Below are 27,702 nucleotides of genomic sequence, written 5' to 3' on the forward strand. Positions count from 1 at the left end.
AAAGCCATTTATTTATAGAGAAATTAATGGAAAATATAAAAAATAAATTATAAAATACTTAAAAAGCAAAAATCACTCCGAATGTTTAATCAAAAGCAAAACCCAAATTCAATCAGCAAATAATGTGCTTAAAAGTGCGCTGCAATTCCGCATTTTAAGCGACTAAATCAGCTTATTGGCCAGATGCAATTATTAAATTATAAACGAAAAGTGCGAAAAAGTGAATCTCCGACGTATTTAATTAAGCTCTCAGAAATGGCAGCGGAAATGGGCGGGGGCGGGGGCGGGGCAAAGAGTGCACAGAGAGCCGGGTCAAAAGCCAAAAAGTAATTAAGCCAAAATGGTGTAACATTAACTAAAACGTGACACCACCAGTCTCGTTATCAGCGCTTGGCACTTTAAAGTCTTTGAAGTACTTATTTTTTTAGATTTTCAACTTTTTTTTGCTTCTATTTTGAACTGGGAAAAAGCTGAAAAGATTTGCCGTTGGCCAAAGTGCTTTTAAAAATTTGACTTTCCTTTCCCGTTCCCGATTTTTCCCCGCTTTTCCAGGGTGTGTGTGTGTGTTCTTTTCAGTAGTCTTTGCCGGTCAATTCAACACACACAAAAAGTAAGAGAGCTGTAGTCTGTACTCGACTATGATTGACCATAGGATACCCGTTAGATAATGTTTACAGGGTTAAATTTAAATATATTTTGAATTTTAATATTATATCAAGAAAGAAAGCTAACTTTTGTAAGTCGAAAATTATATACCCTTGCAGTTTTCCATTGGATTATGCGATGGAAATGGAAAATCTTGCATAACTAATCTAAAATATCACTTATATATTATTATTAGGTTGATGAATTTGTTTACATAGTTTAAAATATACTAAACTATGTTGATTTTTATTAAAATTTTGTTTTTATTTTAAAAAATAACGAAATATTTGTTGGACTTTTTTTCAATATATATTTTTTTTATTTAAGATTTTATATAATAAAATGTAATAAAAATTATTCAAAATTTAATTGTTCTTTATTTTTAAAAAATGTTTATAATTATAATAGTCCCCTTTATAAAATTTAAATAAATTGATTACATATTTAGCAGGATTTTTTTTTATTATATTATATTTCTGTGCTTGTTTTTATTAGATAAATAAATTGGAGAACGTATTTAAAATTTTTTTTTAAATCACCATTTATTTAGAATTATTTTAAATTTAAAAAAAAATGTATTAAACTGATATTTATTTACTAATTATATTTAATTATTTTTCTTACATATTACGATTTTTAAATTGTTTTAAATAACAATTTATATACTCTTTCGAGCCTGAGATCCCTTCTCCTGCCAGCTAAATACATTTTCCGTTGCCTTTAATTTATAATACCCTTTTTATCCCTTTGGATATGGGATATAAAAAATGCGGCTATTTTTTCTTCTTTTTTTTGCGAAAGGATTAAATTAAATTCCATTTGGTTTGTGCTGAAAACTTAACGAACGCAGGTAAAAATTAAATCAGCGAAAAATCAACATAATTAAAAGAGTTTCGTACGCATTCGCCGTGCTTTTATTTGCCCATTTCACACACATTCGCTCGTTGTATCATTTTCCCGCTTTTCCATTCTCCCGGCTTTCCATTTTCCATTTCCATTTTCTAGAAAGCGAACCAATGCATAGCCAAATTAAAAAAAAAAAGAGAAAAACTGTTTGTTATTTTTCGGGATTTCCGCCTTGGAAAATCCATTCAAAGACAACGCTTGCATTTATTTGGCTTAAACAGCAACGGATAACTCATTTAGACACAAAATAAACGGCCAAAGGTGCTGTTAAAATAAAGCATTTTAACTGCATAATTCATGTGTTCGTATTAAAAGCCTATATTTCCCCCATTTCATGTTTATTCAATTATGCCATTATTAAGTGGAGCGGCGCAAAAAAGTAAAGGGAACCAATTTAATTGCGGCCCCTAATAAAAATGCTAATAAATTAATATAAAATTATTTGTTTGTCTTTCCGTTTTAATTATGCACAGACAGCGGATATGCAAATGGCGGAAAAAAAAAAATCGCAGCCTCTGAATATACCGGAATTTAGGGACTTTTTTTTTTAACAGGGTTTGTGACCATCAAACTTTAAGGAAAAAATTATATCCAAATATTGCTACTTTCTATGAAATGGGTATTTATTTTTCTACTATATTTAATAATTAATAAGAATAAAACGTTCGATATAATATATATGATATATGTTTCTGCAAAAATACTGCGTTTATCGTTTAAGTTGATATATTGAAATTTTATCTATCGAAAAATAGTCGTAATTTGAAATCAATAATATTGTAATCTTTGATATATCGGAATTTTAAGCAACAAAAAAGTTAACGCTTAAAATATGAATTGATAATTATTTTAAACTTTTTATTGCACTTTATTTGTTCTCTGTTTTTGATTATACTAGTCTTAAAGTTTATAAGCCAAGATATCGAAAAGGTTTAGAAATCGATTTATATATCGTATTAAGCAGTTTCGATAAACCGATATTTTCTTACTAGTCCTGGGTAAATTGAAGTCCGAAAGAAAATCAACTAAAAGTTAATCAAAAATCAGAAATATTATAACACTATTATCCATAGCTCAATAAACCAATCTGAATTCCAATCTTTACAATATATATATCTCCAATTCCTCTTCAATTCCATTTTGTTAGAGACCAAAAATTAATTATTACATATATTTTATCATCATTTATCCCATCCAGTTGCTATGAAAATTGATTTTTCAGCGCAAAACTGTTGCCGCTGTTGTTCAAACATATTTTGGCAACTAATCAAATCGGATTCGAGAACACTCAACCCACCCAGACCACCACATTGAAACTTTGATGATTAATTCGACAGCCCCTTTGGCCTTGTTACCAATTTATAGCTGATTACAATTCATCAAGCCCGATGGGTCCAATGGCCCAACGATGAAACGATGAAAGAAAAATGGGAAACAGGGCAAAGGGGCTAACTTGGAGGCCTAAACAAACGAACTGGCCAGGCCGCAAACTCTGCTCAACAAAGGGCTAAATGCCTTCAACACCAATTTGTTTACATGGCATCTCTCTACCCGGTCGCCCTGTCTGGTCCCTGGTCCCCTGGTCCCTCGTCCTGATGGCGTTATTTATTGTTATCAGACACTCAAGCACATAAAACATTTTATCACTTGGCCTGGCCGCCCAACAAAACAGATCGAAAAAGGTGGCCGCGTGGGGGCAGGGCGGGCGGCAAAAAAAAAAAAAGAATATGTCAGGGGTTAAGGCCAGGCTAAAGGCTTGCAGGAGGGCGTTGACAAGGGCGGTGTAGTATACCAGGATTCAAGGGTCTTAGGGGTGAGGTTACCAGAGGGACCGAGACACCGAAACTTCATCACTCAATGCGGCCCGATGCGAGTGTTGAATGCCGGCACCGGAAACGGAAATAACGCGTCGTTGCTTGGCCACGCCCCTCGAGCCCTTCCGTGCGCCACCATCGCCACCACCAGCAGCAGCGTCTTCTGTGACTTTAGCCACATTCTTCACCTCATCCGGTCGCTCTCTATCCATCTTTAAGTAATTTGTGCGCTGTCCCTTTGTGTTTTTTTACACCTAAAGAAATAGATTCAATTGGATTTTAAGATACAATATATATATATGTATATACATATATATAATAATTCAAAGATAGAAAAATAGATAGAAAGATAGATAGACAGTCCAAAATAAGGAACAGAAATAACATTAGAATCCTCGTACGAACTCCCTACATTATCTTCAAGTTCCCACATTTCTCTCAGTGCATGGTTACCCGGAAACGGAAAATTGTGCGACGGCGAAGCAGATGAAAACGGACTCGCAGACGGAGAGGAAACGAAAGAAGAGCGATAAACGTAAAAGCTATGGAAAAATCACATTTATGTCTAATAGTTTTTTTGTGTGTGCCTTTATGTCCAGGACTCACTTAGCCATGATTAATTAAGCCTGCAGCGCACGCCTAATGGCCCTGGAAGCAGGAGTAGTTCCATTTCCATTGCCATTACCATCATTCTCGTCCTCATTCCCCGTATCTGCATTCGTATCTTTATGCCATTTTCTTCATTCCCGTTACCAAAACCCAGCTGAACATTTTTGTTCCTTTGCCATCATATCCGGGCCATTGACCTTGGCGGCGGACTAATTGGTAATGGGGCTAAAGATGGCCAAAAGGGAAATGGAACTGGCCTGAAATGGGGATTAAGGCGAGCGGAAAATGATAAACTGAAATGCAGGATGCACCACGGCGGGTCAAGGTCAATTTCAACGTTGAGCTATTCGGTCTTAATGAGAAGGGTTAATGAAAAGGACTTGGAAAGGACTACCCCTTTATTCGGGTCAAAGATGATTGATTGCTGGCAAAAGGCATTCTAATTGATTCATTTTTGGGCCGTCAAGTACACTAATTGAAACTAATTGAACAAGGGAGATGGTGGTTTTAGATGTTTTGTTATTAAATAACAAAAGACATGAAAAAAGATTTTAAGATGGTTAAGATGGCTAAGATGGCTAAGAAGATAGAGGTTTCTTTTTGTCAAAAGAAATAGCAAATGGATTTCTGACCCAGAAAGGGTAATAAGAATAAGTTAAGGTAATTGCCATCACCAACCAAAAGACAAACTTTATAAATCCTGCGAGACCAAATAAGAATCTCGAAACCCTACATCTTTAGAGATTTTCCCTGAGCCAAATCAAATTATACCGAAAAACCGACGTGCATATATGTATGTACGAAGTATATAGAACCATTAGCAGCACACCTTTGAGGGGGACTTTCGAGAGGTTGATTGTGCAACAAGCAGGAGCAGGAGCTGGTGAAGGAGCAAGAGTTGGAGCAGGAGCAGGAGCAGGATCAGGTGCAATTGGGATTCCCGACTGGCGGTTAATTGCTGCTTACCTGCTTCAGGCCGAGCTGCGCAAATAACTCAATTAGAGCTGCCATGCATTTTCCTCCACTTCTTCAGTATATATATTTTCCATTTGCCTCCACCGATTTCCCTTGCCCCCGACGAGAGGCATTTTCGCCTGGCGCTAACTTCGTTTCTTGGACCAAAAACTTTTGGACGCGTTGATGAAGAAGTGCACAAAGGTGCGAAAGACCAGCGGCAGGACATGGACCAAGGACCAAGGACCAAGGACCAGGGACCAACAGGGACCGGGAGCAAACAACAAACAAAAAAGGCAAACTCAATGCCAGGGAAAAACCTCGGGGGAAATCGCTCCGTCCAGCCCCACTTCAACTGCAGTTGCAAATAAATAAAAGCGCAAAAAAGAGAGAAAATTGAGCCAAAAAATAGCGTGAAAATGTAAAAAACAAAGTTAATTGTTGGCGGGCACCCCGCATTTTCCCCATTTTCCCATAGACACAAGTGCATAAATAATGAAATCTGTCTGCAGCTCTCAGCGATCTCGAATTAGTCGCAAGTGGCAAACTAAATGGCAATCATTAAGCGGCAAACAAACTGAAAACTAAAAACTGAAAACTGCCAACTGGAAACTGAAAACTGAAAACTGTAAACTTACGAAGCCCCCCTCAAGGTGTACAAATAGGCTAGGCTTTCCTTTTGAAACTGCTGGCAAAGTTTTGTTACGTTTTCACGGAAATTGCAGGCTGCTTTAGGTTTTCTACGAAAGTCACAGTCATTAAAAGATTGTAAAAGTTCCAATGATGGTTGGAAATAAGTATTCGTACAGGCTTGTATTTCTTTTTAATTCCGAATTTAATAATACAGAAATAATGCTTTTATTTCAAATATTCAAATAAGAACGTCACATTTTTCCCCCCATTGACAAAGCTCATCCCAATGTGCATTAAAGACAAAGGAATTTTCCACCTATTTGGTTACGCCGGAGCTCTCCTCCGTTGATGGCTTACCTGCGATGTAGATTAGCATATGTCTTCATTGCTATCTACCATCTCCATCTGGATCTCCATCTGGTGCTCTCCATCTGCATCCCAATCTCCATCCGTCAGCGGCTTCTATCAGCCATCCATTTACACCCAGTCTTGGGACCAAGTGCCACACCCCCTTCGTGTCGCCTTGTTTGGCATTTAAAGGTAAGCAGCTAAGTGGCAAGTCACCTGCCTTTTCTCCTCTTGTGCTTTTTACACACTTCAAAATACTGTAGAGAGTTTTTTGTTTCTTTGCAAATTATATTTCTATATGTAAATATACAAAGAAAAACTTATTGTACTGCAAATGATGGTCTTTAATATATGGTTAAAGTTGAAATTATATGGAAACAATGAATTTAAATCAATTAAGCCAACCTTTAAGAAGTTATTATATTTTTGATCAGCTTTAAAAGCCGAGTGGATCCAGCAATTTCTCAGCTTTAGAGTTATACGAATGAAACTTTTACCTGAGTTTTCTTCTTGGACAACAAACTGGGTTCTTCCTTTCCTGTTAAAAGTTCACAAACTGTTAAGAAAATGTTGTGAACTACCATATTAATGTGTGCTTGCGTTTTACAGCACTAGTTGGTCCATAGCAGCACTCTGTTAATCTTTTTTTATGGTTAAATCACAGTAGAATAGGTAACTAAACTTATTTTACTACAAGTTTAGCTGATAATTATTATTTGAAGGAAATGGGAAGTAAATGAACATACTTTCAGTAGGGTGAACCATATGTGTTTGCGCTGTTTTGTTGGTAATTTAATTTTTTTTTTTTAAGTCAGTCTTAGTACCTTTTCTTTCAGTGCACACCCCGCAGCGGCTTGTCAATGACTTTGATGTACGAACACACAGCGAGCAGAAGCTCCGGCTAAGAGGGTGTCTCAAGGGGGGTGGAAAGGGGCGCTGTGGCGGGCTAAGGAGGGGCCAAGTGGGGTCTTGGGGGGGGCAAGGGGGCTGGCTTACTTACAAAGCGACGTCGTCAGCGTTGTCAAGTTGCATTTGGCTCAATTGAAATCGAAGTTGCATCTCCTGGCATCTCTTTTGTCTACGCGAGCATTCTATGACTCCTACTTATTCGCAGCCCCGCGAAAGAGGGGGGTGTCTCTACACCCCCCTTTCCACCCCTAGCAGTGCGGGAGAGGGGGCATATTAAGGTGAAAAAGGTGGAGGCGTGGCCCGCGTGCAAAATACAGATGTGTGTGCACACATTTTGACGGAGACATCGCTCGGATTTCTGGCATCAATGCGCAGCAGCATATGGGGAAAATGCCAGGCAATGGCAGCGGGAAAGCGGCGTGGAATAGGAAAAACCGGAAGTGGGTGGAGCCGGGAAGAAGCATCCTTTTTATTTCAAAGTCGCAGCGCGTAAAACGAAATTGACAAAATCGCATGAAAGTGGCCCAGGCGTTGCAGGGGCGTTGGATGGGCAGGCGTGTACTTCCCAAGGAGGCTGCGACGACAGTCACTTAAATTTAACTGTAACTGTTCCTTATGATAAGTAAGCAAGCTTATGTCAAGCAACACAAAAAATATCAAATATTTTCAGGCGTTGGAAATGGCAGGGATTTATCAGGAACGAGCGCTCTGGCTGGCATTGGAGGATTGGTGGGTGAGCGGAGATTTAACAGGAGGCGTAACCGGGACTAAGGATATTTGAAAGGCTCCCAGAGCTGACTTATTGATTGGTATGCTCTCACAGTCACAGCAGAGACAAATCGATAAAATCGAGGCGTCTTAAGGTTAAGATGTATTACTTATTTCTTTCTTTGGCATTATAATTCCAGCGATACACAAATTACAGGCTAGGAATGTATGTATGTAGAAAATATTGTAAACTTTGATAAATCGAATTTGTATATATCGAAAAATATCGATTTTAACTTTATAAAATATCGATGTCTTCAAAAAATATCGATTTTAACAGTAAATTCATTGAGTTAAGCCTTTTTTTTAATTATATTGGTCCAATACATCAAATAGAATATCGTAACTTTTGATATATCGCACCGAATTTTGTTATCAAAAAATATACTACTTAATTTTAAACAATCATATTTAGTCAAACCTGATATATAGCAGCTTTTACGACCAAAATCGATAAATTATCAAAAAAATCCATAATTTTTGCATTGAGAATCCCTACAAAATCAGCATTTATTGATTTTTAAGCTAAAAGCAATGTGTGTTTTATTCAATCATTATATACACAACTTCTTTTTATCGACTACAAATCGATATTCTTAAATGCAGACAACCGCACAAATGCAATTTAGAATACATTTCAGTAAATTCTCGCTTCAATTAATTCTCCTTTTGCCCTCCAATTAGACCTTTCGGTTCACTACCGGAAACGTAATACCATTCAAGGGGGCGGCTTTCGGCGCCATTTTGGAGCTGAAGGCATATTGGTGTGACGATATCGTTTCCGGTTGCCATTGTTGTTTGGCCGCAAAGTGTTTTTATGAACTTAATTTGTGGCTCTAGCTTAAACGGTTCGCATTTCACCGGAAAGTAGACGGGATCCGGTTAAGGAGGGGGCGGTGTTAAATGCGTGAGTAAGTACCGAATTTACGGGCGATGAGAAACAGTGGAATACGACCAAGTTTCTGGCTGAAAACTTTTACCTTTCCCAGTGCCACAGCACACCTTTTCCTCCGTTTGCCTCCGATTTTCCACCGATTTTCCCCCGCTGTTTCTCACCTGTTGTTTGTTGTTTTGTTTTATCTACGTACCTCAGAGTCTGAGCGCAAAAAAAAGCTTTAAAAAATTAACTTGAGACGCTGAGTAAGCGAGTGGCTCCTTGAGGAGGACTCTCTATCCCTGGGACTGCGCACTTAATGAGCGTTTAATTGGCTTCATTGTTTACATTATGGACGTGTTCTTAGCTGTGCTCCAAGTGAAGAGATTGGCTTGATTGAATTTCTTGGGAAAACTCTTTAATTACAACCCATTGTTGGTGCCACAAAGCAGCCAAGCGAACGATCAAAAGCAACACAGCAACTTGGGTTAAAGTTTTGTTTAAAACTTAAGCTTGCTTTGTTTTCTACACATTAAACATAGAGTATTTATACATTTTATTGAATATTATTTCAAGAAGCATCTACAAAATGTAGCCTTATTTCGCGCGTCTAGTGTGTAGTGAAGTATAAAGTGAAATTTACTGCTCGGTGCGTTGAAAAAAGCGCGTGGGCGATTTTCATTTGGCAAATTGCACAGGCAGCCATAAAAAATTTAGAAGGATCCGGCTCCGGATCCGCTACAAAGACAAGAAAAGCACGCTTGGGGTTTGACCCCTTCTCCTCACTCAAGAAAAAAAAAAAAAACAAAAATATTCTCCTCCGCACCGCCCTTCGGAGGGGGGCCTGATTTTATTTACAAATGCTGCAGCATTTTATACGGCCATTAAAATATTTTATTGCTTTTGGCGTAAATTTTAAGCAACAATAAAACGTGTATATCCCAGAGCCCCAGCCACAGAAACGTGAGGCAGCCACAGAATAACATCTCCGAAAAAATAACAAAGTATTTAAAGAAGGCAATATTTTGCTGAAGAAGCCTTTACTCTATATATTTCCCTTAAAATTCCCGTGTTCCTATAATATTTTTTCATTAGACCTTGGGTTTGAGAATATCTCTAATTGTATTTTATGTTTTAAGTTTTTATTTGTTGACATTTTTAGTTATAAATTTCATATTATAATTATAAAACTTCAAATTATTTAACTTTTGTACCAGCAACTTATTTAATTTTCGTTTTAACAATTTAGCTAATATAAATTTCCAAATTATTTAACAACTTCTAATGTTATTTTATATAATAGACATTAATTTTCTAATATTTTTACTTCTATAAAATTTTAATTCATATTTTTAAATGGTGTTCCCCAACTACTTCTTTAATTTTTCATTTTTAGCTTCATTTTTTAACAGATTTACTTATTTAAAATTCACAATTAATTGCATAACATTTTATTTATATATTTTATAGATTTTATATTAATCATTCCCACATCATATACATTATTGTGTTAGCTGAGCTCAGTTTATATTACGCTAATACCCCAGGCTAAGGACCCTACATTTTCTTTTTGTTCTTTCGACATGCCAACACGACCACGCCCCGGTCGTGTTTCGCCTTTATTTTTATGACAGGCCAGGCATTTTCCCCCGAAAATTTCCCTTAGCGATTCGGTGAAAATTGAATTTGCATTTGCGCATAAAATGGTGTTCCATTGCCTTCTCCATGGAAGGGGAAAGAGGAATCTTCTTGCTTTATTCATTTTTCTTTATTTTTTAATAACATGTAAAGCTATAATTAAAATTTTAATTTAATTAATATAAATAATTAGCTATTTAATTAAAAAAAAAAAAAAACAGGAAACTCTCTTGCACTAATTTCTTTTTTCTAGAGTTTGCTGTAAGTTTCTTAAATGTTTACTTAAAATAATGTTTTAAAGAACTCATAATATGTATATGCATATTTATGAAATATATTAAAAAAAAATTAAAAACTTATTTAATATTATATTTTATATATTTCTAAATTTTGTAAATTTTTTATTATAAAATTAGGCCTAGAAAATAATGTATAAAATTATGTAATATATTTTCAAATGAATAAATAACTATAATTAACTTTAAACTTTATGTTGTAACTTTTTAAATATATTTCTAATGTGACTAAATTTTATAAGTAAATTAAATGAATAAACTAATGTTAAGCTTTTTAATTATTTATAATTAATTCTTTATATAAAGTAAGTTCTTAGTACTTCCTCCTTTTCAACTATATAAATAATTCTTTAATAAACCCTTCACTCTGACTGGAATTTATTAACATAGTCAACTAAATGTTTAGCTTATAACCAGTTTTTATTTACAAATTATTACAAAAATAATATCATGTCTTGCACTAGCATTGGAAGTCTAGTCTATCGATAAAACCCTATGCTCACCTATATATGTACATATAGTATATAACTTTAAATTTTTAAGAAAATGCATATATTTTAAGTGTTTTCCCCCGTGTGGCTATTTATGGCAGCTGCTGTTCCCCGCCTTTTGCCACGCATACAAATGGCAGCCAATTGATTTACATGTGCCGGCAGTCATTTGTTTTACCCCCGAAAAAGCCCTGCCGAAGCTCGACTTAAATTTTACTATTGGAAAAAAGGAAATCGTCGTGAAAAACCGGGTCTGCGTTTTATGGCCAGTTCAAAACGCTCCGCTCCGAGTTCTTTCATGTAAATTATGTTTATGAAGCCTCGGAGTCCGGGAATCGGGGGAAAATGTCGGCACCCAGACGGTGCATACATAAATATGTACATATATACAAATGTATATATTTATGTTTGTATATTTTACGCATTTCTGTTTGTGCTCCAATTGCGTTTCAATTAAATATCAGGTTTTTATTAAATTTGTACTTAATTTGGTTTGCGAAAACCATTTTAATTTGCGTTTCGCTTTATTTGTTTATTAAATCTATTAAATTAAAGGGAAAGAGAGGAGAGAAATGAGGGCTGCAAAAATAAAAACAACAAACTACAATTTGCTCACCATTTTTCTTTTTAATATTGAGCAATAAAAATGTCGATGAAAATGTACAAAAATGTTGTGTGAAAATATGCAATATGCAAACGAAAAGCCTCGGTCTACCTTTTGCCAGTGTGTGTGTGTGTGTGTGTGAGTGTGTGTTTATGCAGCAATAACTGTAAATGACAAACAAATGCGCACGTTAAAATCGTTGATTAAAATCAGCATAAACACACACAGGACAAAGGCTGAAATGCCAAAAGGCGGCAGTTGGCCAGCGGCAGGCAGAAATAATACTGAATTAAATATAGAAACTCGACGGGGATTTACCCTGGAAAATATATATGTTTATAATTATTTATAACTGTATATAAATGTGTATTGAATTTGGATTTTATACTTTATTTAACATATTAAAATCTTTAATTAGAAAAATGTTAAAAGTTTAGTTACCAAAAACTTTGAATTTTTATGTTTTTCTATATAAAATATATTTCTAAATATAAAAAATAATTTTTAAAATTTAGAATTTTAAAAAATCAATCATTAGGAACTACCAATATTATCCCTGAACAAGGACACTTTGTAACATCATTACTTTAGACATAAGCTGAGGGACATGTCCTACTGTATAACTCATATCCCCTCTCAAGCAAGGAGTATGACAAACAAGCCAGGACCAACTGAAGGGAGGGCGGGGCGCGGTAAATGCTCGGTGACGGCGGCAGGACATTCAGCCAAAGGATCCATAGCTATGTAGTGCGTCATTTATGCGGGCCTATAAGCACTCTATGGGGAGGGCGACTGGCTGCTCAGGTAAATAAGTTGCACTTTAAAGCAAACAAACCCCGAAAGCAATGCTACCGCTACCCGCTTTTCCTCCGCTTTCCTTCATTTTCCCCACATCAACATCAGCCAAACAAAATGGCTTCTGTCTGTGTGTGTGTGTGTGTTGTGTGTGTGTTTGCTAGTGTGTCCTGTTAGTGTGGACTGCTAGTTCCAGAGCCTGTAAATGTCATTGGCAGACACACAGACGAAAATATTTTAATAACTACCCGGAATTCGTTTTGTTCCAGCAAATGTTTTCATTAGCAGCAAAAACAAAAGAGGAACATAGAAAACATAGAACAAATATGAGGGAAATATGTACATATGTAGTGGTAGCTGGCGATAACCAGGCGAGCTGTGGAAAAACAAAGGCGCAAAAATAAATGGAAAGTTCTGTGGAAAGCCACAGCCAATTAAGTTGAAGATCGAGCAGGCCCTCAAGTAATTTCACAAATAATTGCTAGCAACTTCCTGGGACTTTAAGGGTCGGGTTAGACACAGATTCTTAAATATTTAATGGAAAAGGAGACCAAAGTTTTTTCATTGATCTCGGGGGAGTCGTAAAAAACAAAGACGAACTCTTTTAGCAATTGGAAATTTTAGCTCTGAGAGAAGTCAAGGAAATTTGCGTTAAATATGAGAATTTTCTATATTTAAAACAGTGTTTAAATATCTGGTTTAACAAAATTAATATAGAATAAATATTTAAGAAGTTAAAATTACATTTACATCTATATTAAATTACAGCGCAGCAAATAAAATATTAGACTAAATTCATATAAATATATAAAATGTTATATATTACTTTTAAAGAAAAAGTTGTGTTGGTAAGCACAATAAAATCGCTTATTTACAGTTCTGCACAAAGTTTTCTAATGTTTTCAGAAATTTTAAATATAAGAAATTTGCATAAAATTAAGAATTACCATTTTTAAATTTCAGTAAATATGTTAAAAAATATTGACAAACTTAAAACTCATTTTAATAAATTTTAAAATTGATAGTTTATACTGAAAAAATAATCAAAATTTGATCAATGTCGTTAAAGTCACTTGTAAGTACTTAAATTCGATATCAATGTTATCAACTATTCAAAGTAGTGTAAGCTCAAAGTAGTGTTGGTAAGAGATTCATAGGTCCTCTTGAAACATATAAAGAACGACGATCGTTTTCTTAACATCATAAAGACGTTTTTAACATGAAATTTAATTTCCAAATAAACCCAGATAAATACACAAAGTAGTGTTGATAGTCACAACAAAAAGTACCTAGGTTACAGTGTTGCAAAATAGCTATAGCTTTCCTTTTGTCCTTGAAGCCTGTTTCCACTTAAAACACTGTAACCCCCTCCCTCCCATTAGTCGACACTAAATGGGATGACCAATATGATTAACCCCTCTTAGCAAGCTCTAAAACTGCGTACCGCGAAAAGGGTTAAGGGAGTCGTTGCTGCTCTGACAGCGTGTACAAGAGGAGCCCACATTGTTATTATTTTTAAAAGCGATTTTCGCAACCGGCACGCAGCTGGGCTCGTTAAAAGCACAAACAACACAACAACCAGGGAAAATCCAGAGAGGGCAAGGCTAGTGGAAAGCCGCGGCTTGGGGGCGGCATAACCCCAAACACACAGACACACAGACACACACACACACACACACACACACACACACACAGGCAGGGGGACATGGAAAGCAGTTAGTCCCGCGGTGTATACACATAAGTCATTTATTGAAAATCCACTGCAGCAAGCAGCAGGAAAAGCGGAAAAACAGGAACAGGAACGGCAGCGGCAGCGGCAGCGGCGACCGTCCAAAGTATGACAAACAATAGCCAAATGGGTTTTTCCTACAACAACAATTTTTCAATATGCTTCAGCCAAAATGACCAAAAGAACGCCCCGAAAACTGAACCGAAAACCGGGCCCCGAAAAATACCAGGCATATACATAGATACGCTGGAGGGGGTAGCCTCCTCCAAAAGGGGGTTGTCGCAATTCCTTGTTATTGTTTGCATACCCTGTACCACTTTTTGGGAGTTTTATAAGCCATGAAATTAATTTTGATATTTTTATATTATTATTTGTAAATATTATATAAAAAATAAGTACATAATAATAAAATAAGTACATAATTTTTTATGAAAAATATTCAGTTAGGCTCGCAGTCTTTACTTTCTTTGATTAGTATATAATTTATATAAAATACTTAATATATATATTTTTAATAATATAATAATAATAATGTTCACAATCTTATAATAATTTATTTTTTATCAATACTACATGGTATCTTAAAAGTCTGTTTATTTATCTATTTTTCCCCTCACATTATTGCCATTATTGCGCATTGTGGCTCTGCAGCAGCTCGATCCTGTCCTTTATCCCTCCCCATTTTTTGCCCCACACATATGCACACCCAGAGGTCCAAGGCTAAGGACATTCATAGGTCGATTGTCGCTGCCATTAAGTGTGCATAAATGTGACAAAAACAACAATAAAAAAAATAAGGATAAGAACGGGTATTCCACATGGCATTTTAGGGCATTTCAAATGCTCTTTTTTTCTAAGAGAAAATATAAAACAAGACTAAATAGATTAAAAGAAAATATGTACCTATAATTTTTGTAGTAATAATTGTTGTTCTTATAATTTTTGATCCTATAATTTTTGTACCAATTAAATTTCTACTAATAATTTGTGTACCTATCATTTTTGTAGTTATAATTTTCTCAAAAATCAACTCCAAACTTAGCAAATCTTCGTTGAAGCCACAAAATTCATAGCCACTCGTTTGGGATAACTCTTTTGTGCATTTGTTTATTTGTTGCGTATCCTGCCAGCTGCTGTCCAGACAGCACTTTCAAATATTCAGAAGCGCAGGACAGAGGGGGGGCCCGGCCAAAACCTTTAAATAAAAATTGTCGGATATATGTACATTTTAACCGGGAGAGTGTGGTGGAGCTGAAGCAGGCGAGTGTGGGGGGGGGGGCCTTAAAAAAATATGTATGGGAACATGGTCATCGAGACTCAACGGTACTATTGTGACAGGTTATCGATATTGTCGCAAGCTGGAATGGCTGACAATCGAGTGGCGGTCTCGAATTGGTCAATTACTTAACTGCCAGGAAAATCGTCTAGCTTGATTGGAGTACTCCAGAGCAGGCCATTTGTTGGGACGCGCGGTCTTTCTCTACCGGAATCTGTGGTCACAAAAAATGTATCTAATTGGGAAGAAAATATAAACAGAAATTGTTCTAAATAAATTGAGTAACCTGGTTTTTTATGTAGGTTTTAAGTTTTAAACTGAATGCCTGGATTTTGTAGTTATTTGAAAAAAAAAAACTTTAGTAAATCGTAAAAGGTAACTGAAATACCATGTTAATTGCACATTTAATTAACTTAAGACTTAAAAAAAATCTAAAAAAATATTTAATAAATAATCTCAAATATATTTAAAATAAATAATCCCTAATGCAGGTTTGCGTCTTAAAAAGAACCCAAGTTATGGTTGATGGGGTTGTCTTTCTTTTTTTAGACAAAGAACAGACTTTGGTTGGACTTTATATTCCTGTCCTGTGAATTGAGAAAACTCGATGGCCTCGAGCGGGTGTATCGAAGAAGGCGGCTTCCGGTTTCCGGTTCAAAATTAAACATAATCATGTGCAACATGTGCCGTTTTGGCCTTTGCAGTCCCGCAGTGCTGTTGATATTTGGCCAAAAGCTTGAGGATCGTAGCGGGCCAGGAGGTGGCGGCTGAAGGAGCCAAAGGAGCAGCAGTCACAGGAGCAGCAGCAGCAGCGGCTGGCAAAGTTTGCATAGCAAACAATGTGCACTTCTGGCAACACACACACACACAGGGACTACTGTTCGTTAGAGTGGCAAATCAAACAATCCCCACCGCCCACCGCCCCCCGCCCAATGAATATGTTTATGCCAGTTGGCATTGCAATAACTTCATAAATATGCAGCACTGCAGACTGCAGACTGCAGACGGCAATCGAAGCTTCTGAATTTAAATTCAAACTGCGGCAACAAAGACGGATTTAAGAACAATGCAATTATGATTCAGCTGTCAATTAAATGGCAAATTTACAGCACTTCAACTGCAGCAGCAGCAGCAGCAGCAGCAGCGGCATCTCTGAATGGAATACAAAAATAAAATGGAATAAAAATCATACAAAATATCGATAAAGCAAGCACACAAATTTATTGCAGAAACATATACACGCTGGCAAAATCGAGGGAGTTTTGAGCAGTTGAGCCCTGACAGTTCTACTGTGGCTTCTCTGTATAACATATAAAATGATATATGACTTCTAGATACCCTTTCAAATATTTTAAATATTTCTTTATAATTTATAAATACTTGTAATAATATTTGTAATATTTATTTATCATTTAGAAATACTTTTAAATATTAAAATATTATTTTAATAGTAAGAATATTTTATTTAAACTGTGAAATATGGGAAATTTGACTCTTTTGTCCTTTATATATTATATTATTAATGCTTAAGTTTAATAATAACAAATATCTCTTATTTTCAAAGTCAGTTTAAGCATCGAATGAAGATTATTGTCACATTATCTAAAGTACATAATTTTTAATCAAGTTTTAATGAAAGTTACATCTTAGTTTTCTTCATTATTTTGTATGAATATATTTAACATTTTCCCTAAAAAAATATTTTCTATTTAAAAGGTCTTAAAAAATGTTTTATCAGCTAACAAAATAAAAATCAAAATAATTCAAACCTTAAATTTTAGTCTAAAAGGTAGAGTATTAACCTATTCGCTTTTTCTTTAACTTTTCCCCGCATCTGGTGTGTTGGGAAATACTCGTAAATAAAGTATTTCCCTCCCCGCTTTTCTTGCCCAATGCCCTTGGTTTTCCTTCGTTGGTTGAGGGCAGCGGCAAAACGATGACGAGCTGACGATGTCGTTGTAAATACCATAAAGAAAATCGTTGCCGACGTGCGGCGCGCCGTCCCAGTGTCTGTGTGTCCTGTCTGGGAGGCCAGAAAGGAAGAAGAAAGGAGCAACTGCAACTGCAACTGCTCCAGGAGGAGCAGGAGGAAGCCCTGCGAAAAGTTATTTATTGGAATTGTGTAATAAATGTGACCGAAAGTGCACTCGACGTAAACGAAATATGGCAGCGCGGCCCTTAAAGTACCAAGTTTCAGGCATTAGGAGAAGAGGAGATGCAAATGAACCAGGACATGGACATGGACATGTTCGGACCCACGTCATCCTGCGAGTGTCTTGCGGTGTCTTCCTTTTTTGGAATACGTATGACAGCAGAGAGTGTTGTGACATGTCAAGAGTGAGAGGGGGGACATATCCCTAGCAGCCAGAGATCTTCATTATCTCAGGGCTTCCATTTCAATTTGGACCTCATCTGTCAGGTCCTGAATGTGCTGCGGGTGTAAAGGAAAGGACAAGGATCTCATGAGGACGAAGTGAGTTAGTAGAGCTTCCTTGGGAAATGTAATTGTTTTAAAATATATAAAACTAAGCAGCTAAACTCTCACTCTACGACCCTCGTCAATCCATCAATAACTACGTGCTTATGTAAGCTAATAGTCCTGTGCTAAACGGAGTTGTCACGCGTGATTACCCAACGTCCTGGCAGGACATTTCATGAACCTGTCACAAGGATGCTGGGCAAACATTTCGTATGATCGCGCGGACAGCTGGTTAAGCTATATACGATTATGAGGACTACGTGATCACTGGGTATTGGGTAAAGGATAATGCAGGTGCATGGGGTCAAGTCAAAGCAAATTGCATCTGCCTGTGAATATGTGCATATGTGAGTATGCTTATATATATATTCAAATCCATGTGTAGATGTCTAACCATAAATTGTGACCAAGCCAAGGCAAGGACAAGGAAGCCAGCTCTGGTTCAGCCAACTTGGACAGATTCTAGCCCAAGGAAATGTGGGAACTTGCTTTTAAATTATTAAAATGGAGGTTTAATTTTGAATACAAATGTGATCTATGTATTCCTTGTTAGTTATTATATTAAAAAAAAAATAAATTTCGTGTTCAAATTAACCCTTAAAGTTGTTTCCTGCTAACAAGTTTTATAATCAACAATATCTTTTGATCAAGAATACATGTCCTGTAATCTATAATAAACCAATAAACACCCTTATTACATTAAATTTATAATTAAAATACAATATTATATTTAAAAAACACCCCTTTGCCATATTAATTTCCCTTTAAAATGATTTTAAACTTCACCAAAAACTTGCAACAATGCCGAAATTCAGACAATAAATGAGGCTTATGTATTTAAAAACATTTCTTTTTTTTTATATATTGTTAATCCATGTCTCGGCCATTATTGTTTTTGCCTACGGCACCACTGACCTGGCACCACCCACTTGTTCAGCAGGTCCTTGGGGGCTCTGTCTGATATATATGTATATACATATATGTATCACACACAGGTGCAGCTTGCTTTGTCCCGAAAATTTCCATCGATTTGATTTATATGGAAAATATTTAAATTTTATTGCCAGCTTGCATATGGCCCAGACAGACGGACAGAGCAGGACCCAGGAGGCTTAAGTGAGATCGATAGTTATAGTTACACACATACACACACACACAGAGAGAGAGTTTCCTCCCAAAAGGAAAGTGGGGGAAAACAAGCCCAAGGGTTGTGTAGAGATAATTTATGCAGATTTCGGTAATATTGAAAACGAAATTTAAATGCAAACAAGGGAAAGTGTTGGGAAAGCCTGCAACGCAACCCAAACTAAACTAACCTAACCCTCACCTGTTTTCCATCCCATTTTGGTTTCTGCTTGTGTTGTGGAAAATGGGAAATGGGGAAATAAGGGCCTTCGAGTCTTGAGCTAATCAGATGCTCGGATGGTGGAAGTTCTAACATTTTGTTTTTATTATGTCGCCAAGCAGGAACACAAATAAAAAAAGAGCGGAAAATGGGAAATGGGAAATGGAAAACGGGAAAGGGCCGGAGTCGGTACCGGGGCGAAGGCGAAGGCGTGGGCCTGTCAGAAATTATGTTGATTGTTTGCTCTAGCCAAGGAAATAATTAAGCAAGACGTGCCAGCCAGCAAACGGAGACACCGACAAGAAACTCCGGCGCTTCTCGCTGGCGCCAAGTCAAAAAATATATATACATATATTTGTACACACAGAAATATTAAAAAAAAAATACAAGCATACATTTGTGCACAGAAAAGAATTGTTTATTTAATAGCTTGAATTTATTTATATTTAAGAATTATTTTTATTATGTATAATAAGAAATTTTGTTTACCTTTTTTTCTTTTTCATTTTTAAATAAAAATCAATCTTAATTTTGAACTTCTAAAATTGTGAAAAAAATTATTATACACTAGGAATAAAGAACTTTGATAAATAAAATATAGCAATTTATTTTATTTATTTATTTACAAATTATACATATTTTTATTCACACTATTCTCTTGTGAAATCAACTGCTGAAAAATTTAAATAAAAATAGTTCTAAATTATGTTAAGGTAATAATTATAATAATAACATATTAGTAATATATAACATATAATATAATATAAAGTAATATATTTGTAATATTTATTATGTATAGTTATATATATAAATATAATACATCCGCCTGATGTGAGCCACAGCATATCATTCAAAAACACCCCTTAATAAACCTTCCATAATATTTTCTTATAATATGTTTTTTAATAGTATTAATGTAATTATTATTTTCCAAAAATCTTTTAAATTCACAAATCAAAAGTTCGAAAATCAATGCAATTTATCTTGAATAACCTCATACTCTCACATATATTTTTCTCGCTGCATTTATCTGCCTCATTGCCCTGCAAGAACACAAAATTCGAAATTGTCAACAGCTTTTTGTGACTCACTGTGCTTTCACATAAATATATATATACATATATATATATATATATATATATATAAGTACCGCTTTTTCTTGGCTGTTCCAACTCAAGTAATCTAATTAGTCAGCCGCTTGGAGCTGCTGTTTTGATTTACATTTCAAGCTGCCGCCCCTGGAAATTAGCCAGCGAAAAAAAAGGAAGTCGTCCTTGATTTTTATGGCAACGCCAACGCAACACGGAAAATATGCAGTTGGAAATTCATTTGGAATGCCACCTCGTACTAATTTCCGCACAAAATTGATCGGTGACCGCCGCTCTTCTCTCTTTTGGGGCATTATTTTGGTTCACTTTATCGCATTTCATTAGCCACACATACACACACACACACACACACACACACAGGCTTTTCCAATTTCCCATTTTCATTTGTTACCATGTTCATTTCTATTTAGTTTGTTTCGCCTTGCATTTTCTAATTCCCCCACGCCAGCATTTGCATTGCCTTCCCCCGGGGCGCAGCTTCCACAGGGATTTAATTTATTTATTGCGTATACGCCGCGTTGGCAATCGAAGCTTTCGAACAGCCTTTGTCCTGATCGGATCCCTTTGTTTGACGCAAGCTGGCCAAATATTTGACAGGCACAAAAGCGTCGGGGGGGGGAATTCATTCTTGATGAGCGATAAGTCTCGTCTCGCCAGGACCATGAATAAATTAGTTAGCGACTTTTATAGCTCGGTCGAGAGGTAAGAAAATATTCATAATTGTTTTGGGAAAAATACAGAAAAACTATAGGACCACAAAGCAAAAAAGTTAATACCAAAGCATGTCTTGATATCTATATATAACACATTAAAGTCGGCTTTGGCAAATAGTTTAGTACCATCAAACCCACCTCCAGTAGTACTGGCATCTCCCTTGGCATATTTACATATAAATATTACGCGAAAACTATATTACCAAAAACTTATTAAAATGGACCTTGAATCGTTGATGAACAAGGAGAAGCAGGAGTGGGCCGGATTCCCTCTCTGAGCTATTCCGCTCACTGATTGGCTGGACCAGACCCATTATGGATGTCCTCACCTGGCAGCTGCCCATTGTCTGCGGTTCCTGGCTCATACTTGGCCTGGCCGCCATCTACTTGCTGACCAACTTTAGCCTGCCCAGCCTCTTGGGCCTGGCGGGTCTGATCATCATCGGTCTAGTCATGCTCTATGCTGCAATTCAGCGCGTCGAGCCCTACCAGGAGCTCAAGGATCATCCGTTGATGGCGGAGATGAGATTGCCGCCCGAAACAGTGAAGCTAATGGCCGACAGGATGCACAACTGGATTAACCGCTGGCTGGCCACCGGACAGTACCTGATCTTTGACCAGGATTATCGTCCCAGTATTCTTTTGGCCATCACTGCATCCTTTTTGTCTGTGACTTGTGCCTACTTTGGCAGCACCACGGTGATTATGATGGGTAAGTTGACTGGGGTTATTATATGGTTATTATAATTATTAAAAAAATTTTTTTTCCTTCTTCTTAGCTCATTGCTTGGTCTTTTTTCTGCCCACATTGTGGCCGCACTTGGTTCGTGAGTGGAATCATGTCAAACGCCTGCCCTGGCCGCCGCGCATGATGCGTTTAAGGTTCCAGAAGCAGAATGTCATGATGCTCAGCCAGGAGATCATTTACGAGGAGGATATTACAGATAAAGAAAAGAGGATAATGCAGAAAATCAACAGCCGGAGGAAGTCAGAGGTATTTAGAGAAGTGTCAGGATCAGAAGCAGGAAGAACACACCAACACCAGAGACCAGTTAAACAACTTAAACAAACTTGCACTCATTCAATCACATCGACTTTAAATCAGTTCTTTATATTTTAACCCTCATGTTGGCTGCACAAATGTGAAATTTACAATCACTTTTCTATCCTATATACATAACAAAAACCCTTAACACTGTCACACAAAGTTGGAAGTATTATTTAAAAAATTCAAGTATTTAAAGATTGTTTTTATAAAGAAATAAAAATATTGTACAACATTTTCAAAAACAAACTATTAGCTCTAAATCAAAGGATATAGTAAGTAATGTGGCCTGCGTAAGCCCAATTCCACTCAATTTGTATACCCAAAATATATAGCCAGAGATATATACCCAGCGATATTAGCCAGATATTGTGTGTGAGATTCTGTCGTTGGGGAATTTAATTAAAGCCTTGTGTTCCTGTTCCTGTTCGAGGGTTCCTTTTCGGGGACGATAAACATCGCGACCAGAACGTGACAAACGACGATGAAGTTGAAGGCGGCAAAGCAAACAAAGATATGGCCCAGGCCCAGGCCCAGGCCCAGGCAATGTGTCTTGGCAATGAATGGGGGCGTGGCAACTGAGCCTTTGCAGTGTGGTTAATCATTAAAGCCGCCCCCTTGGGACCACCGCGGCCGTGTGCCTCAAGACGGTCAGATTTATTCAGGGAAATCCCTGCGGCTCACAGGGGCATTAAAAATTTAGTGACCTCACACAGCACAGGAAGTGCACGAAAATCGAAAGGCGACAGGAAGTGGGTTCAGCTGTGAGGGTTGCGGAGGTTGTGTCGGAGGTTCGGGTTGGGGGGTGCTGCGAATGCAGGTCCTTTCCTTCTTGCAATTTGCACTCAATTGCAATTTCCGTTCGCCGGCTACCATTTGCTACGTGGCTGCTACGTGAGAAGCCCCACCATCAACCACCCACCTGTTCTGCACCACCCCCCTTGCAACCCATTTTCCACCCGCTCTGTCTTCCCAGCCCCCCTGCCTACGTGCTAAGCGCGGCGGCACAAAACGCGCAGAAATTTGTTTTGCCATTTTGTTTAGTTGTTTCTGGCAGGGACACCTACCTCCTCCCTCAATCCCTCCCTCTATTCCAGTTTGTTGTTTTTTTAAATATCAATATAAAACGTGACAGAATGGACTTTTGCCTCGACAAAGCTCAGGAAGCACTAAGGATGGCCGGCACTGGGAGAAAAGGTGGAGCCATAAGTGGCACAGAGATACTTTTCCATCTTCTCTGACGAAATATCTTGGGATTTATGTTTTTAAATTAAAACGTTCTTAAATAAGTTGATTAATTCCGGTAAAGAAACGGTCTTGACAACATCTAAGCCTTGAAATATAGGATAAATTATAGAAATCTTTCAAAAGAAAATAAAACATAAAACTGATTTCCCAATTCTGTATTCTTTATTTAATTATTATTTATATATTATTTTATATTCATTTTAAACTTATTAATACCATATTTCTTCGAGTGCAGCGTTTAAGGCCAACCTGGCGAGTTGGGAACTGAAATTCTGTAAGCGGTTTAACTGCTCAGCGATGGGCAGGCATAAGTAGTAGGCGGTGGCGTCGGCCAGGTCGAAGGGAAGCGGGACTTCTGTTCGGGGTTCACGCATTATAATCCGTTTATGGACGGCATCTCGTGTCACCCCCTTTGGCGGAAATCCAAGGAAACGAGGGAAAGCTGAGCCCCAATCCCAAGGAGGCATCGCGGCGCTGATTTGGCCAAATTTCTGCACCTTTAAACCGAAGGATTAGGGAAAGGAAATCTAAGGTTTTCAGTAGGTGTATAAAATATATGTCGATTTTACAGATTATTCGACGGTTTCCCAGATTTTCCAGGTTCAAAGAAACCAAAATAGTTTAGAAATTGTTTTCAACTAAATAATAAATATTTAATATTTTTAAATTTAAATATAATAAAACAAAAAAGTCAAAGAACATGTTCTTCAATACAATGTATCCTTTCATAAACCCCACTATATCATTCCGTTGAACTTTAATTTAAACCGCAAAAGAGGAGCTCTTTCCATTCAAAATCAAGTCTTGGACAGGCATATGTGGATCCATATCCCCATCCGGGGATCCCCCTTTGACGGCCCCGGGGTCGCTACTCCTTCAGTTTTTGGCCAAATGGACTGCTTTTGAAAAGGGGACTCGGCATTATGGCGATTTGAATGGCAGTGGAAAATCAGACTGCTGCCATCATCGCATCACTGAGGTTTCCATGGCTGCGCATTGTGTGCATAAATGGTGGAAATAGGGGACTACATATATGATGAGAGCGGGGGGGAGTTGGAGGACGGAAAATGGTGCCCGAGGCGGCGGTGAAAATTGCATTCAGTGAGTGTTTTATGGCCATATATTTGGCTGCGACTTTGACTGCGAATGCGACTGCAACTGCGAGTGCTTTATGAATGCATAATTTTATTATGCACAACAAATTCTATTTACAACGCGACACGTTGCGTGAAACGGTTCATGGAGCGCCTAATGCGAGGGTTGCTTCAACAGTTCAGCTAACTGAAAATGGAATATAAAGGGATGTGATTTTGTTCCTGAAACTTTTAACGTATTTTTTCATTTTGTGGATCTTTGAAAGTTGTAATATGTAAATATTAAGTAAAGTTTGTGAGATCTCTGAATACACAGATTTATTCATCGAGGAATCAAGTGTATAAAATTTATGCTCAATCGTATCGATTTACAAAACTAAATCACACATTACATATTGCTGTGTGTGTTTCCAAATAAATTTGTACATTATTAAGCTCATTTGCCGAGATTGTTGTGTGTGTATATAAAATTTGAACATTTTTGTATAAAGTCTTATAAAATATAGGCCCTGAAGACTCGGGCTACTTCCTCCTCTTCTCCCACAAATTGCGCTTGGCTGGCGGTTCCTTTTCTTTGGGTGATTTCAGGGCATCCGCAAAGCCCGCCACCGCCTCTAGGAACTGGCTGCGGCGTCCCTTCCTTGCACCCAAGCTAGGGGATTCTTCCTTTTGTCCAGGGATCTTGGCTGGAGGATCACCTTCTTTAGCGGGTCTGGTTTCCGTGAGGGTTTCCTCCGCCACGTCCCCTCCACCAATAAGTAGGAACTTTAGGGGCTTGTCCTCCTTGGGGATAGTGGGTGGTGTTAGGCCCTTAAATAGGATTTCCCCCAAAAACTGAATCTCGCATTGTTTCCCATCCAGGCCACTGTTGTTGTCAGCTAAAGTTGGAGTGCCTTTCACCTCTGTGGCTGCCTTTTCCTGGGCCTTCAGTCGCGCCGCACGAATTCTCTCCTTCTTTTTGAAATTCTTCCTCTGTTTCTTGGCCCTTTTCGCGGCCAATTTCTGGGGATCTAAATGGTCTTTAACCTTACCAGCTGGCTTAGAATTGATCTCCAGCGGAGGTGGTGGCTCCGCCCCTGGCTCGTCCAGCAGCGCGAACATATTGCCGGCTATTAGCATCGGTTCCGACTTGTTTTGCTTCAGTCCTCGGAGGGAATGCCTCTTCATTTGCCCACCGGAGTCCATATTAACTTGCCGACTGTTTAAACTCATCATTTTTTTATTGGCGGAACTTAAAGATCGGCTTGGCGGAGCCTTCAGAGCCCGCGAACAGGCTGGAACCCTTGAAACTCCTGGCTCGTTCGACTGAGCTCGATTCTCTTCAATTCGCATCGAGTTTTGCAGGATCTGTTTGGGTTGAAAGGTCGAGTCTTTACTTGGGAATTTCTTTTGAGATACCAAAGAAGCAATCGAATCTCTAGAACTGGTAAGACCGCCCCTAAGGGAATGGCTCTTTTGGGCCAAGGAGAATTTGGTGGTGGATGCCCGGGTGCCCAAAGGCGGCCAGGAACAGGTGTCGTCAATGGTTTTAGTTATCTTAAATGAATGCAATAAGAAAACTCCAAGTATGTAGAGGAGATATGGTTTTACATAGTATTTACCTTCGGAGTGGTAGGTGGATCTGTGACGGCTTCTTTGGGTTTCCAGTGAAGAGAGTTCCCCTCCGATTGAGTTGGCTTCGTGGCCACAAGTTGATCAGGATCGCTTAAGCCTTTGGTTGCCTGATCACAAATGAGATCATTCCCCTCATCCTCCTCCTCGAACCATACTCCAGCTGACTGCGGGGACAAGAACTCCTCCTGCGTCAAGGTTCGACTGGTAGATGGTGACACCTGCATGGATTCGGGATCGTCAGACGCGAGTTCTTCATCCGATTCCCAGGGATCAACAGTCTGTGTATCTTTATCTGATATTAAAACACGCTGGACGGTGGGTCGACGGTGGCGCAGGCGTGTTCTTTGGCGTCGTGGGAGGCGGCGTCTATGAATATACTGGACAAAGCGGATTCCAGGATTAAAATTAGGGTTTCTAAATGCTTCTAAGTAATAAATCAACTGCCTATAAAGCTTCATGAAAAGCGAATATGTTGCAAGCTAATTAATTAAATAATTTCTCTATCTTACCCCACGGATAAGGTTCAACGCCTCATCCATCAGATCACCCACATCACGACGTCTCTCCGCCACTGCAATGTCCACGCAAGACAGACCAATGTCAATGGTTATCTTGTTATCGCATCTGGTGGCATAAATGCCGGGCCCCAGATTGATCTCTACCACCTCGTCGGGTTGTGCGGCGTCTTCCTCTGGCCTAGCAGCCTCCACTGCGGGGGAAACTTGCGCCACTTGGTTCCTTGGGGATTCTATTGTTGGTGCCTGGCCTAGGAGAGGAACCTGACTAAGGAGAGGTGCCTGCCCCAGGAGAGCTGCTGGCATTGCCTGGGTTGCTGCCACTGTTTGGGGCGCTACGTGATATCGCTGAGATCGCAGCGATGGTCTGACCCGCTGCTGCTGCGAATAGGATGGAAACGAGATAGGCTGCTGTTGTTCCGATTGAGGAAAGATCTGCTGAGGCTGCTGATAAGGATAGGCTTGCAGGATGACCTGCTGCGGCTGTTGCTCTTGCGATGGATACGCTGGCAGCAGTATAAACTGCGGCTGGGATGTACCGGATGAAGGCATAGGCTGCTGTAATTGATAGGATTGAGCCAATATTTGGCTCTGCTCCTGCTCCTGAGAAGGAAGCTGCTGCTGCTGCTCCTGCAAGGAAAGCTGCTGCTGCTCTTGCAAGGGATATGAAGACGATCCTACCTGTTCCGATTGATAAGATAGGGGCAGGTGCTGCTCTTGCTCTGCCTGCGCGGTCATGTAATATTGTGGCACGTGCTGCTGCTGCTCTGGCTGCACTTGCTCCGGCAGGCTGGCGTTATACCAACAACCTCTGAGGTAATAGCCCGGTGTGGTGCCAAAAGTCGTGGGTGTCCTTGAGAATGTCGGTGTCTGGGACTGCACATATCGGGTAGGAGTGCTCTGGGACTGTACATGCCGGCTAGCAGGGCTCTGAAACTGGCGTCCGTGCCAGGCACTCGACGAGGCCGGCCCGCGTCTTTGGAAATGCGCAGGCGCATGGCGCTCTGGCGGTGCGCCTGTGCACGTGTAGCGCGGATGCTGAAATTAAATATATATATCATTAGATTCTTACATGCTTTATATAACAGTCGCTTTAGAAGTCCATTTACTTTAACGTATCTGTGGTTATAGTTCATTGTTTTCGTTGGAGGTTATTTGTTTGTTCACAAATTAAATTTTCACAAAACTTGTCGGAGATGAAAACGGAAATAGTGAAGTGAGACGCAATGCAACGCTTTGGGGCAGTTACAC

General features: G+C 38.4%; 2 protein-coding genes across 2 annotated transcripts; one reads left to right on the forward strand and one right to left on the reverse strand.

The window, feature by feature from the left end:
• The first annotated feature begins 21,059 nt into the window (after positions 1-21,059).
• Positions 21,060-22,208, forward strand: LOC108074136 (uncharacterized). Its single transcript, XM_017166035.3, has 2 exons — positions 21,060-21,647; positions 21,715-22,208. The coding sequence occupies exons 1-2, from the start codon at positions 21,251-21,253 to the stop codon at positions 22,053-22,055; spliced, it is 738 nt and encodes a 245-aa protein (XP_017021524.1). The 5' UTR covers positions 21,060-21,250; the 3' UTR covers positions 22,056-22,208.
• Positions 22,209-24,655: 2,447 nt separating this feature from the next.
• Positions 24,656-27,702, reverse strand: LOC108074143 (uncharacterized). The gene is made up of 4 exons (XM_017166043.3): positions 27,561-27,702; positions 26,446-27,489; positions 25,924-26,313; positions 24,656-25,669 (listed from the first exon to the last, which is right to left on the reverse strand). The coding sequence occupies exons 1-4, from the start codon at positions 27,585-27,587 to the stop codon at positions 24,845-24,847; spliced, it is 2,286 nt and encodes a 761-aa protein (XP_017021532.1). The 5' UTR covers positions 27,588-27,702; the 3' UTR covers positions 24,656-24,844.

This window comes from Drosophila kikkawai, chromosome X, assembly GCF_030179895.1.
Source record: "Drosophila kikkawai strain 14028-0561.14 chromosome X, DkikHiC1v2, whole genome shotgun sequence".
NCBI lineage: Eukaryota > Metazoa > Arthropoda > Insecta > Diptera > Drosophilidae > Drosophila > Drosophila kikkawai.